The sequence below is a fragment of the Cygnus atratus genome, chromosome 7, assembly GCF_013377495.2.
Source record: "Cygnus atratus isolate AKBS03 ecotype Queensland, Australia chromosome 7, CAtr_DNAZoo_HiC_assembly, whole genome shotgun sequence".
NCBI classification, from domain to species: Eukaryota; Metazoa; Chordata; class Aves; order Anseriformes; family Anatidae; genus Cygnus; species Cygnus atratus.
In genome coordinates, this window is record NC_066368.1 from 8,748,789 (window position 1) to 8,762,255 (window position 13,467).

The 13,467-nt window shown below is 39.9% G+C and overlaps 1 protein-coding gene across 3 annotated transcripts in view; it reads left to right on the forward strand.

Annotated features, from left to right (window-relative positions):
• ABLIM1 (actin binding LIM protein 1) overlaps window positions 1–13,467 on the forward strand; it is a 189,900-nt gene that overhangs the window by 82,241 nt on the left and 94,192 nt on the right. For all 3 annotated transcript variants that reach the window (XR_007708546.1, XR_007708547.1, XM_050711882.1), the window contains exon 2: window positions 4,171–4,305. Coding sequence is in view for 1 of the 3 variants with exons in the window: in XM_050711882.1 (XP_050567839.1) it covers window positions 4,171–4,305 (135 nt within the window). In the remaining 2 variants the exon portion in view is untranslated. The remainder of the gene's footprint in view (window positions 1–4,170; window positions 4,306–13,467) is intronic.

The window sequence follows — 13,467 nt, forward strand, 5'->3', positions numbered from 1 at the left end:
TTAATGGTCTCTTCTATCTCCTTTTTTAATTGTTGCTTTTTCTTTGGAAATCTGGGATTATATGGAGATGTTTTGGTAAAATACGGAAATGAGCACTCTCAAGCTGGTGGAGTTGCTTTGAATTTACATCAATATAGTGAAGTTGCTAAATGTAATGAAATCAACATGGCATGATTCACAAGGGATGACACAAATTATGCTGATAAGTCTATGGAGTGAGATTAGCACAAAGCAAGATTAGTGTAAGAAAATTCCTCAGAAAACTGAGGTTTTGTTGTTTTTCTGTTTCTTTCCTTAAGGAAGAAATAAAGTAATCCAGACTTCCCAGATGTCCATACTTGTTACTCTGGGTAAATGGAATGTTTAATAGGCCATTGATCTGTCTTATTGGAAACCCAAGTGAGCTGAAGAAAGCATTAATTATCCATTAATTATTCATTTAAGCTGGTCTTGTAAGCAAAAGTGGAAGTCTCAGCCTAGCTTGTCTTGAAAAGTTGTGTACCTCTCTGCTCAGAGATTTCTTTTTCATTAATAAAGATAAAAATAAAAAGTCCAGGCAGGGCACAGCTGCATCGCAAGCAAAAACTGCTAAAAAGCAACTTGAAACTTTGGGACAGTTTTATTGATGATCTCTTGTAATTAGGCTGTGCAAAATTAGAAAGAGTGATACAGCTTAGAAATCTATAGGTATTGTAGCTTTCGGAGTTATTCCTGAAAAGTGCTGAAGGAATAAAAAATAAAATGAAATATTCAAAGAAACGCTCACACCCATTTGCCCCATATGCCTGCTTCCAGCATCCCTTGGGGTTTGTTCAGGTATGGACATTGCACTAGTTCAGCTAGAGCCAGTTTTAAAAATAAAAATAAAAACAAAAATGTGTTAGTAGCCTCGGTATTTTTGTACTTTTGACAGAAAAACATATGTTTAAAATGATCCCTTCTATTAGTAGGCATCTGCGCCTTCCTGATGTGAGGTAGACAAGTTCACAGTGTTTAATCTTGTACTAACGGATCCCTGTGCCGTGTTACGCTGGTCGGGCCAAAGAGACAGAAAATTGCATCTTGAATTCATCCGACATGGCCTGTAGGTAGGCAAGTACCAGTGCACACCAGTATGCTAGAGCTGGTAAACACCTGACTTACATTTCCACACCCATGCAGAAAATATGCAGCTTATGATACAAAGACAACTGTGAACCCCTGTACTGAGCCAAGAATGTGTTGCTCTGGGAGCATTTCTCCTTCAAAATTATTAGTTTATGTTCTTTTAAATTGGAAAGAAAGCCATTTTAGAGTAACCTGAGAAAACTGCATAGTGTGCTAAAACAGATTGTGCAGGTTTGCTCCTAGCTACTGTAAATGGAAAGAAAATACTTGTTTCCTTCTAGATAAAACTTATTTTTATCTGTTTTTACATAAGTATTCACTAAGGTAGTTAAGACTTCTGAGCAGCAGAATGTGACCTGCTTCAGATTTGGATGGTCTGGCCTGCCACCATGATCCAAGCTGAAGAATCCCAAGCTCCCAGCACCTCTCTTAATTTCTGGCTGAGTTTTCAGACCCAAAGCAGCTCACAATTTATATGGCCAGTAAGCTGGTTGGACTTCAGTCAGGAACACTTAAAATAAATTGCTTTTAAAGGTATTAGTATTTCTTTAACTCCCTGTTCTGATGCCTGTCTCGCTCGTAGGCACTGATGCCTATAAAGGGTCAACTCTGCCTTCTGTGTGTTGCATATGTCCAGAGAAAAAAGCTTGCAAGCAATTCCTTGCAAGAGAACAAGTCAATTACTCAAATCTTGACCTACATTTCCAATTTGAGGCCAGTAAGACAAGCAACGTAATTAGCTTCACTAAAGAGATCGGTCTGGAAATAGCAACTAACAGCATTTGTATTCATTGAAGGGCTGTAAAGGCAGAACTTGAAGTTGCATCGTTGGACCAGTCTTGAAAACATTTACTTATTCCCAATAAAGAGCAAAAACTTGTCTTTCAGATCAATACCAGAAGGTTTGAGTGCTGGCATGCAGGGTGTGCTAGGGTGTCCTCCACACGAGTTTGTGAGCAGAACATTGCAGGTATGGATTTCATTCGGCACTGTGCGAGTCCTAGATAACATGTGCCCAAATTCTCAGTTCAGTTCCTCCTTTGAGCAACTTTAAAAAATCTGCTCTGATACCTTTTCTTCAGTTGGCTCCAGGCCCACCTTGGGCTGTCTGGATCAGAAAGGGAATTTTCCTCATAATAATTTCCTTTGCTAGCCCCCTGCTTGTCTCTCTCTGTTTTTTGGTGTGTTTTTTTTTTTTTTTTCCTTCTTATTGCATAAACTGTGTGTTTCCTTGGTTACAAGTTAATCGTCAATAGTCTTGTTTGGAAGAATAATAACTTCTGTTCCAGAAATAATTTTGTATTGCAGCCTATTAAATGAGGTTCACTCAAGGCAAGGCATTTACTGGGATCTTATTTAGATGGAACTGCTAATTAAAACATTGGTCGGCATTGCCAACTGTGCTCTGATTCTGGATTGAATCGAGGAAAATAATTGAAGTGAGGCTACCAGAAGAGGAGGTATTCACAACTTGGTATTTGAGTAGAAGAATTCAGCCATTTGCTTTGAAGGCTTTTAGGGGATTGGGGGGAAAACAAAACAGCAGCTGCCATGTTAGTTTGGCTGAATTTACAGCAGAAATTATTGCTTGAAATATGTTTTCTTCTCTATTCTGCATGCTATTACTCCCCTTAAGTCATTTTTTTATTATTAATCTTGTACTTACTACATCTCACACAGTTATAGCAACATATTTCTTCACAAAGGCATTTATAAAGGACAGTAATGTAGAAGAACTTCATGAAGCGATAGGTTTCTTTTGTAGAAATTCATTGAGAAAGGAGAGGAAAGTGGTACAGCAAATATGAACAAGGTATGTGTTCTGTTGCTGTGTAAGCACTAACCTGGAAAAAAAGCATTATCCTGGCTGGGGAGATGTCAGGAGCTGGTCAGGAAAGGAAAAGAGAGCTCCAGAAAGTGCTGAGCTAAAATAATCAATATGATTGCCAGTGCCAGTGAAGATGATATGGGTATATCAGCAGTCAGTCCAAGAAACGCAGGGCAGGAATGGCAGGAAGAGAGAGACCGGGGTGAAGAGATGCACATTATCTCGACAATGTTCTGATAAGTATCAGTACTTTGGGAGCACCATTAGGACAGCTGCTAAAATGGGATTTAGAAGGGGGATTTGAGGGAACATAGTTTTGTTTGGGAACATTCTGGATAACACTTTCCACTTCATACAGTCCAGCTGAGACACACTTTTTGTTCTACCTTACACCCGCGCATTGCTGTTGGAGCCCCAGGCTGACACAAGGTACATCTGAAGAAAAAGTTAAACATTGGTTTACGGAAGCCAAATGTGGAGCAATAAAACTTTTATTACCGTAATGAAATATACAACAAAGCTGACACAAACCTTTCCTGTTCCTGCCCAAGCTCTGCTAAGGGCTGTGGGATTGCCGATCATTTCCCAGTACCTGGAATTTTGTCACCCTGACTATATTGCATATGCTTTGGGCATTTCTGTCTACTCATAATATCTCTAATTTGCATGAGATAGTTGTTTCTGCAAGAAACAAATAAACTTGGCTTCTATTCTCTACAGATATGCTTTCCCGGTATGTACTAAAGCAAAGTCGAGACGGTTGTAGTTTTATTGTAGCCATTTGCATGCAAAGTCAAGCTACCTCATTCATCTTTTTTATCCCAAAACATGACTTGGAACTGCTTTCCCTTCATTCTTTTTCTTGGATTGTATTCTTTATTTTTGTATTAAAATAGTCCAGGTTTTTTTGCCTTGTGTGTTTGTTGAATGAATTACATACATTCATGTTCTTGGAAAGAAAAGCTTATGGACTCTGAAACATTTTGTGGTGTCAAAACTGTGGAGGGAATTTTTCCTCATCTTCACGTGTCCATGGCAGCCTCAGTGGAGAGAGATAGTAGATATGGGTGGCTTTAACTACTGTTTTATGAAAAGACTATATATTTTTTAAATGGTTGTGACTTTTTTGAGTGTGAAATGTGATTGGATAAACTTGTGATGAGAAGTGACTGGGAATACAGATTTATGTATAGCAGAAATTCTTTAGCTTTAAATCATATTTGTTTGCTTTACAGTGGCCCATCCTCAAGAGCCTCACCACCCATCAGAAAAGCCAGTCATCCACTGCCATAAATGTGGAGAGCCATGTAAAGGTGAAGTACTCCGTGTTCAGGCCAGACACTTTCACATCAAATGCTTCACCTGCAAAGGTAAGACCTTGATGTTCACCTGTTAGAAATGAGTCAATTTATGAAAATGTACCTTGAAGCAGTTATGAGACATAAAGCTTCCTGCGATCTGCAGGCTATTCCTCTTGTTCAATATGTCAAGGGTTTGTGGGTGGGGAAGGTAAAGAATGAGTAGTAAAAGGGCTGAATCACCCACATACAAGCAGCAAGGTGATCAACACTACACAGAACAAATTCAATGTGCAAACATTTAGAGTGTAATTGAAAATAAAGATTATATTGGATATTTGATTCATGAGGAGGAAACTTACCACTACTAGGAGACTCAAAATGTTCTCACACTTGATTTTGGTGACCCACTAATTCTGTCTCAATTTTTTTTTCCTGGTCTCTCAGTACTGCTAGGCCTCTTCTTCTTTTTCCAGCCTCCACTTTTTTTTTTTGGTGGCCTTGATTTCCATTTTGGTCTCCTACTACCTCTAAGGCTCCCACTAACTCACATTCAGTCTATGCCTTATTAATTGGGTTTGCCAGCAAGTGAGTGTTGTCTTTTTTGTGTTTGCCTCTTTCACTTAGAGGAAGAAAAGGGGCATGTGGAGGCAGTAGCTCCAAGTTCTGTTTTGAAGCTTTTACCTGAGCTTCAGAGCTTGTTTGTTGTTGACCTCTCATATTTAAGTGAATACATTTTTTTTTGTTTAAACTGTATAGTAATTTACTCATATTGCATATTGTCTGACCATATGGTTCATACAAGTGGGACACAGACGCTAGAGTAAGCATTTTTCCTCTTAGTCTAATGGGCTTTTAATTTAACGTGGCTCCTCTACAGAAGGTAGAGTTAGACCCTCTCGCTTTACGCAGTTTGCTGTTAGCCAGAGGAAACAACTGATACTGAGAGCAGAATTTGCGTCTACAGGTGGTTTAGTGTCTTTCTCCTTTATGCATAGCAATATTTGCTCTTGAAACTTCAACTCATAGATTTACAGTGTGAAAGCCTTGAACAAGCTCATATGACTGAACAGACAGAAAATGTGACAGAAAAACCTGCTGAAAATGTTTAGGCTTTTACTTCTAGACTTATTCTGATAGTCTAGTGAAGATGAGGAAAAAATGCATTTCCTCATAAAGCTGTCACAGTAGTTGTACTGTAGCAGGGTTTCAGTGTGACCATTTTTAGTCTGCTGTATATGGGATTCCTTTTCGTTGTTGCTGTTAAGCAGGTTTGATATGATCATAATCCTGCTTCCTAGGTTGTGTCAGAGGCATGTAGGCACACTGTGTCTGCTCGCCGTGTGTGTCAGCGATGGGTGCTACACTGCAGGAAACAGGGGCTTAAACCTCCGTGCTGTGCTGGCCAGCCCAGGACGTGCTCCATGTCCCATAACGTGATCAGGCGGTTCTCATGCCCAGTAGTCTGGTGCTGTGTCCATCTCTGGAATCAGTCCCGGTAAAGAGAGACAGTAAAACTGCTCCCTGACAAAGGCGGCAAGGAAAACCTCTACCAATCAGTGTGTTTACATGCCCCCAAGATAAGGGGTAGCTAGCAGTTATTCCGTGCCCACTGAGAACCAAACGCATACCGCCGCTTTGTCCTATCTGCCCAGCAAGGCTGGCTGGTTCTATTTGTAGCTCCGCATAAGAGCTGATAAAAGAACAGAGCTGAAAATGGTGTGCCTTGTGCCCCAGAAGGCGAGCTCCTCAGGACTCCTGATAGGCAAGGAATCTCAGGCAGCCAGCAGCTGACTTGGAGCTGGAGTTAACAAGGGAATGATGGACAGGGGGCGGTAAGAGGCGTTTAGGAGTATAACTCCAGCAGCACTATGCAGAGCAGTTGCATTTTGCAGTGTTATAACAAAGTCACTCACCTTGCTAAGGAATTACCGTTCTGTGTTACAAATAGAGGTTTAATTGGATTCTGTTTTGCCTCGTGCATTAATCTCTAATTGTAATAAACAGGTTTTAGTTTATATATTACCAAGAGTACACCACTCTGTAACCAAAGTGTTAATGGTTACCTGGCAATGGAAGCAGCAGGTGGAAAGGAGGGAGGCTGAGATGTGAAGGTTGGAGGGAGAGGAGACTGTGCTTGAGATCTCATTTTTTTACTTCATGTCTTTTAATAACAAGAATGAATTAGTGGCATATAAAGAAGTAAAAAAAAAATTTTTGTAAACTTTCATGCACATGAATAACTTATTTGGAAAACTAAGACTATACACTGCAACGTCTGTTACTTATGTAAACGTGCATGGAATCAGAGCATAAATTACATTGTGCACTAGCAGAGATTTTAATATGAGTTTAAGTTGTGATCTGATAGGAATTGATTTTTTTTGTCATTGGCAGTAGATTACAGCTCATTTTACCCTATTGCAAATACTAGGAGGGGAAACTTTGATGCTAGCAAAATTGCTATAATGAGACTTAATAATAAGCCTGTGATTCATCTTTTGGGTTAGAGGGAAATGCTGGTTTCAATACAGCCAAAACAACAAAATCAGCTTTAAGCTTTGCTAGTAACAAGTAAAAGTTTACAGTGCTTGATTTTTGGCTCATGTAGAGAGACAGGCTGCGTTCCCTTACCAAGGTAATGTAATATTAGGGGCATTTCAGATAGTGGACAGTGTCCCTATTCTTGGTGTTGAATATAAATCGGAAAACAAAGCTTACATGTAGTAGAGTCTAAACAATGAAAAAACAAAAAACCAACCACCTCATAAATGAGTAATCCTGCTGTGTGGATATGGGTAGTGTCCTCAAGTTTTCTAGTCCTTACTAAATGTCATAAATGTCCGCAATTTGACTGGGCTGTGGAAATGTTTCACTGTGTTTGAACGTTCTACATGCAATAGCAGTGTCAGATATCAAATGGCAATTACCAGCTAGTACTCCTGCTAATTATGAGACAAAGCCAAGTCTTGGCATTCAGGAAGCATTCCACAAGCCCAGGTCTCCCATGGAGAAGCAACTTGTAGCTTCTGTTAAAACATTGCTAGAAATTAGTGTAAGATGGTTTCTTAATTACAGAACAGATATGCTAACTCTCTTCTTTTGAGTTGGATGTTTTTGAGGATTGTTTAGGAAAGCCTACATGAATATGCGCTTCCAGCATCCTTTATGGCATGTTCAGGTTCCAGGCACACGTCTGTTTTGTCTACGGGAGGACTTTTACAAGGTTCTGTCATCTGTAGTTCAAAGAGCTTAACAGGGGAGGGCTCCTAAGTTTAGATTTTGGGATGCTCTGTAATCTTTGACTTTGAACTGGATATTCCTCCCTTGAAGGACAGGAAAGCAGTTAGGGTCACGTAAGCAGACACTGTATCAACAGGCTGGAATGTAGTTTAAATCATTAGTTCTTTGACCTTTGATCTGTCGTCAGATTCCTTCGGTGGTGGCAGGAGGAGGCTGCAATGTGACTGCGGGGCGGTTGGAGCTATTAATAGGTCAGTGTCAGTGCATGGCAAGTCTAAACATGAGGATTCTCTTGTAGCAGATAGACAGTGCAGAGAGATCTGCATTTCCACAAATACTGCTCAGACGCTGAGCAGTGGACCAGGTAAGGTGGCTGGTGGATACAAAGTGTTCCTTCCTGAGCATCAGGAAATGGCACAAGGTCCCTCGAAGCTATGAATCACTGAACCAGAGATGCCTTTATATAAGAACTCTGCAGACACTGTGGTTCTGCCTGCCTGCTTGTGAAATCCTCTCCTCAGCTTACTTACAGAAACAGCCTTCAATGTCATTAAGTCTTTCTGAGTTTTTGTATTTTCATTTATTTTTTTTTCTAAAACCTGAGTGCCTCAGCTTTCATTTAAACAAAAGGGTATTTCTGGTCATTAAAATAGAAAGCACTGGGAAATATGAACTGGAAATGCTTTTGCAGCAGTATACAAAGAGAACAGAAAGTTTATAACATCCTGGTTTGGATGGTCATGACTGTTGGATCCTGGCTCATTATCTCAAACAGCTGCAGCAACTCTGCATCATTTATCCACGGTAGAAAGTCCCATGGAAGGGGACAAGGAATGCTGATGTCAGTTTGGTTGGGCCTGAGGTCCCTTTCGGAGACCAAACGTTTGACAGGAAATGAAGCTAATTGCACTTCTTGGCTGATGTTTACGAAAGCTGACAGATGCTATGTCAATTTTAATAAGCGACTGGATCCCTTTGAAGACAGGAGGCCAGCAGGATGCTTTACAGGTGCTTGGTGAGTAGCACATAGCATCCTTAAGAGCATAGGGAAAGTCACTTGGGTTGGTTGTCAATGTATCCTTTGCAGAATCATAGAATATCCTGAGTTGGAAGGGTCCCACAAGAGTTACCAAGTTCATTTGCCTGGCTTCTTCATAAGTTTAGGGATTTTGTTATGTTCTTACATCCTTGTTTTGCTCATTGTTTTAGAAATCTCTCATCCAAGTAGGTGGAGCCAGGCAATCCCAGGCTAAACTTTGACATTTTTCCACTGACTGCATTTTCTTCAAGGTTCATTTCCCACAGACCCGTACATGACTTTGATCTCCACCTAGTGCTTAGTCTAATGCGAAAGGTGTTTTAAATGGCTGAATGATTCTTGCCATTGTTTCCATCCTGGTGCACAAAATAGTGATATCTTACTTGGAAAGCTGTCACGTTGTCACATATATGGTGGTTGTTTACTTGCCGTTGAGCTTGGTTGCTAGCTATTGCCTGTTAGAGTGCCAGAAAGACTGAAATACATGCACGTCAGGCTCAGACAGGAAGGTTTCTCCTGTGCAGGACTGGTGCTTGTATCTTCAGTGTTAAGCAGAAAACCGAAGAGTGCTGACTGAGTAACACTTAAGGCAGTGCCATGGCTTTGATTGGGAAGTTGATTAAATTAAAACTCTGAGCTCATCGGAAACTCAGTCATTGCTAGTGGTTTCTGCTCAATGAATGCTTGCATTAAATGCTTAGATGTTTCAAGGTACTCCACTGGGAAATATTTGTGTCATAAAGACAGTTGGCACTAAGTAGTCGTGCAGGCAGGATGCTCAAAACAGAGCGTCAAGGTTTTTCAAGGCAACAGGTGAAAGGCCTGGCTGGAGGCTGGAGGGAATGCTTGTCATGGGGATCCCAGACCTAGTTAGGGGAGGAGGGGAGAAATGCATTTCCATCTCTTGCTCAGGAAGTGTTTTAGCTGCTCAACCTTTCTTCCAGCCAAGGTGGTGAATAGCTAATGAAGCAGTTCACCTGTATTTGTTTTGTATAGGTAAAGCTCTTCTGACTTACCAGCGTTGTTTCTAAAATCAGTCTGTTGAAATGAGAAGATTCCAGAACCACTGGGAGCACTGGCCACGGTTCCGAATAGTTCTCAAAACGTGTCTGTTGTCAGCCTATGGCAAAGAAAATCTACAGCGGCAGGAGTGTGACAAAAAGTTATCATGGTCTCCTTTACAGCTTTTGCAAAATGCTGTGTGCAGGTTCTTAATAGCGCCTGGGAATCTTTCTGTAATGGTAGCGCCTAAACATGGCTTCTGAGATTTACCAATCTCAACTTGTCTTCTGTTGATACGTACTTTGATGTATATTTATTCCTTAAATGACTCATGGAACTGAAGGGTATGCCATCAAGAGCAGTGTTGATAAGAGGAATGAAACAAAGGTAGAGAAATACTTCATTCGTTTGAAATGTGGAAACTTGAAACTATAACAGGAACATGAACCTTGTTTTTATCAAGATAGGATTTTTTTTAAGCTCTTAGGCAAAAAAAAAAAAAAGGAAATAAACCCCACCCCCTACCCTGAAACAGATTTTTGTGTATTTGTTTAGATGTAAATGATAAATATAAACTGATACACTGTCAAATTCCTTTATGCCCTTAAACACGAAATCCATCATGTCTTAAGAAATAGAGATTATATGAATCTTTACCTGCATGAGAACAGTACCATTATTCTATGAAGCTTAGAAGTGCAAGAAAGAAAAAACAGGACAGGAAATTGAATTTGCACCTTATTTAATGCATGATGACAAAGCAGATCATTAGACTTTTCTTAATGAATAGCATTCATTTCTGCAAATTGAGCTCATGGAGTCTGCTCGTGTGGTTTTGTTTCTTCAGTTTTTAAACAATTTTCACTTAAAATCTACGTGGAGTTATTTTACAAAGGGCCTGCTTTTTTCAATTGTCTCTGACAATAACTATGGAAATCCTCCATAATGCTTGGTAGGATCAAATTGTGCTTCTGTTCACTTCGAACAACTCTGATCTTCTCATTTTCATCATCTCTGTTAAAGCTTGGAAGTGATTCAGCTTAGGAATGATCCTGCTCCTTGAAGTTCACAGGCAATTGGATTGCTCTTGAGCAGCTATGTTTTGTCTTAATAGCCTGGGCTTGCACTTGCAGCTCTGAGGCTTTGAGAGCTGACGGCAGCACTGAGGCAGTCTCCAGTCCTGTGCTCCAAAGCTGTAAAGGAGCGGCTCCATTATAGTTGAAGAAAGAAAGAAGAGTCTGTACAGTGTGCAGCAGAAGGGATGAGGAATTCTCCTCATTCCATTCATGAGAGAGGCAGGATCATATGTTTGGAATATGAGAGCCTTTGATATACAGATTCTGAAACAAAGTCTGGTGTTTTCCAGGAGCTGTTGAAGATAAGTTGTTGATGCTGATTTATGTTTTTTTCTGTCTCTGTTCTTGTGATATCTCAGGGAATAGAAATGCTCCTCTGTGTCTTCTGTTTCAGAAGGGAGGTTCTGGTCATGTGAAAAGGAATTCCTTCCATCATATTGAGCAGAAAGGGTCTTGGGGAAATGTTTTTCCCATGGAGAACTGTTGGGCTGGTAGAATATTTCCATGTGGTGGAATACATTACAGAATACCTCTTGCTTTTCACCTTCTCAAGCAGGATTTAATAATCATTACTGGCTTCACTAATTAATTCTCTTGAAGTGTTTCTTTTTCCCATCAGCACAGGAAAAAAACAAAGGAAAATATTTTGATGTTTCCTATTAACTGTCATCACTGTGGATTTATTTTTTTGTTGTTTTATGACATGATACTTGTATCACGGTTATTGCCTACATCACACCACTGGGATTTATTGTACATATGTATTGAACTCAGTGGGTTTCACTTCATTGCCTCTGCTGTTTGTGGCATGAACAGTGCTGGGCAGATTGTGTTTATTTAAAAGAAAATCTGTCACAATCAGTTCATCTTTTCTGTGGTATTTCTACAGTGGTTATAAATATGTGCGCTAATGCAATATTTTTAAGCTGGAGGGGATTTGTGGTCAGAATCATTACTTCTGCACAGTTGTGAGAAGAAAAAAGCTGTTTAAGTCCCTTCTTTGTATACAAAGTTGTACACCAAGTGTGGATTCTGTCATGTTTATCTGTTCTGATTCAATCTCTGACTCAAGTGAAAGCAGCCTGTTAGAACCAACCAACGGATGTTAACAGTCTGGGTGACCCTTGTTTGGTCCATGTAGCTTAAAGCTGATTAGTGATAGGAACACATGTGCTAAATTGCCTGCGAAAATCCGTCGTAATGTGGGGTTGCCAGAACTTGTCTTTAATTCTTGCAGATTGGTGTGTGTTTCCTGCTGTGAAGAAGCCAAAGATGATGAATCTGCTGGTGGTTCACATAATAAACAGTTCTCCTTGTGTCTGCATTCATGACTTGCCAGTAAGAGAGAATTTAACTCACTCTCAGTGACTGGCAAAAAGAATAAGAGATTGACTGGAATGGTGATTTCATAAGGAAAAGGGTAATCAGGGGAACATCGATTTTTTTAGAACAGTCATTACTGCCTTTGTAACACTCTCCAAATAATTTTATCCCGTTTCCATCCTTTTCTCCCCCCAAGCAAAAGGGATGAAGCTTAATAATTGTGAGAGTATGAACCCTTTGATTCAAAGTTTGTAGAGGTTTTTGCAAACAATGATGCATCTGCCACAGCCCTTTGTATGATGCAGTGAAGATGGATTGTCAGAAGCAGCTAGAACAGAGGTTGCACGGAAAGTTACTTCATCATCCTACCTTATTATACCAGCCATGATGACTAAGTGAGTTTTTCAGAAAGTGACTCAGTGGTAGAACTGGGAACCACAGTGAAGAGCCAGAAAGTTAAATATAAGGCTTCTGAGACAGGAGTGTATGGACTGCCTTCAGCTTGAGGCCAAAATATATGTAGACTTGGGCTTTAAAGCTACAAGCTAAAATGCAAACTAAAGGAGGTTAGGAAGAAACTTGCACGTAGACACATGAGTACTCCATAACTCCTCATGATATTTAGCACCTTCTGAAGCATCCAGTATAGGGCATTCCATACCAATACTCCAGTCCATGCAACATAACCACAGGATCTAGCAGTCTGGATACTGAAGTAATCCCTAGCAACTTCTAGGCATTAAAGTAGAGCAAACCGATTGTAAATATGCTTATGCTTTGCTTCTGGATGTCCAGTGGAAAAAGTCTTGGTAGCCCCCAAATCAAGGTAAGTCTAAGGTCTTACCTTACCTGTGGTGTGGAGATCACGTTATTTTCTGCCAAATTGGATATCAGTAGAAAAAAATGGAAGAATTACAAAGTTTTTTTTCTGGAGGTGTACCTGAAAACCAGTTTGGAACATTTTTTGCAGCATTATAATAGAGCCTTAACTGTAGTTCTTTGTAGTTCTCCTCAGTCACTGATAATTGAGTTCTAGCTGCTTGTGGGTTTAATGCCATCGTGAAATGTCATTTGTTTGCATGTAAATATTAACACTGGTCTATGCAGAAATGGGAAACCGGAGGAATGCTAGTACTGATGCTCTTTCAATTCTAACTTGCATTCTACCATGTGATCTTTATTAGTATTCTATTAATTACTGTTACAATAACATTTCAAAACACCTGGGTGCTGCCATATGTATGTACTTTTAAGAAGTCATCTAGCAGCTCATATTTATGCTTTCCCACAGAGGTCTATAAAGAGGCCTTTTAAAAAACCCACATGAAGTAAACAGTCCGGTATTTTCAGTGCTACTTTGGGATTTTAGATTCAGGTTCAAGTCCTTGGTTCAGCCCAAGTTAAAGCAAAATTGTAAAATTCAGTCTCCTATCTCTCATGTCACTTTTCTTTCATAGGAGTTGGCTGTTTGGGGATGGATTGCTTTCTGCCTCTTAAGTTGACCAAAAATGCCAACATAGGACTATGAATATTTTCTTAAAGCAAAACAGG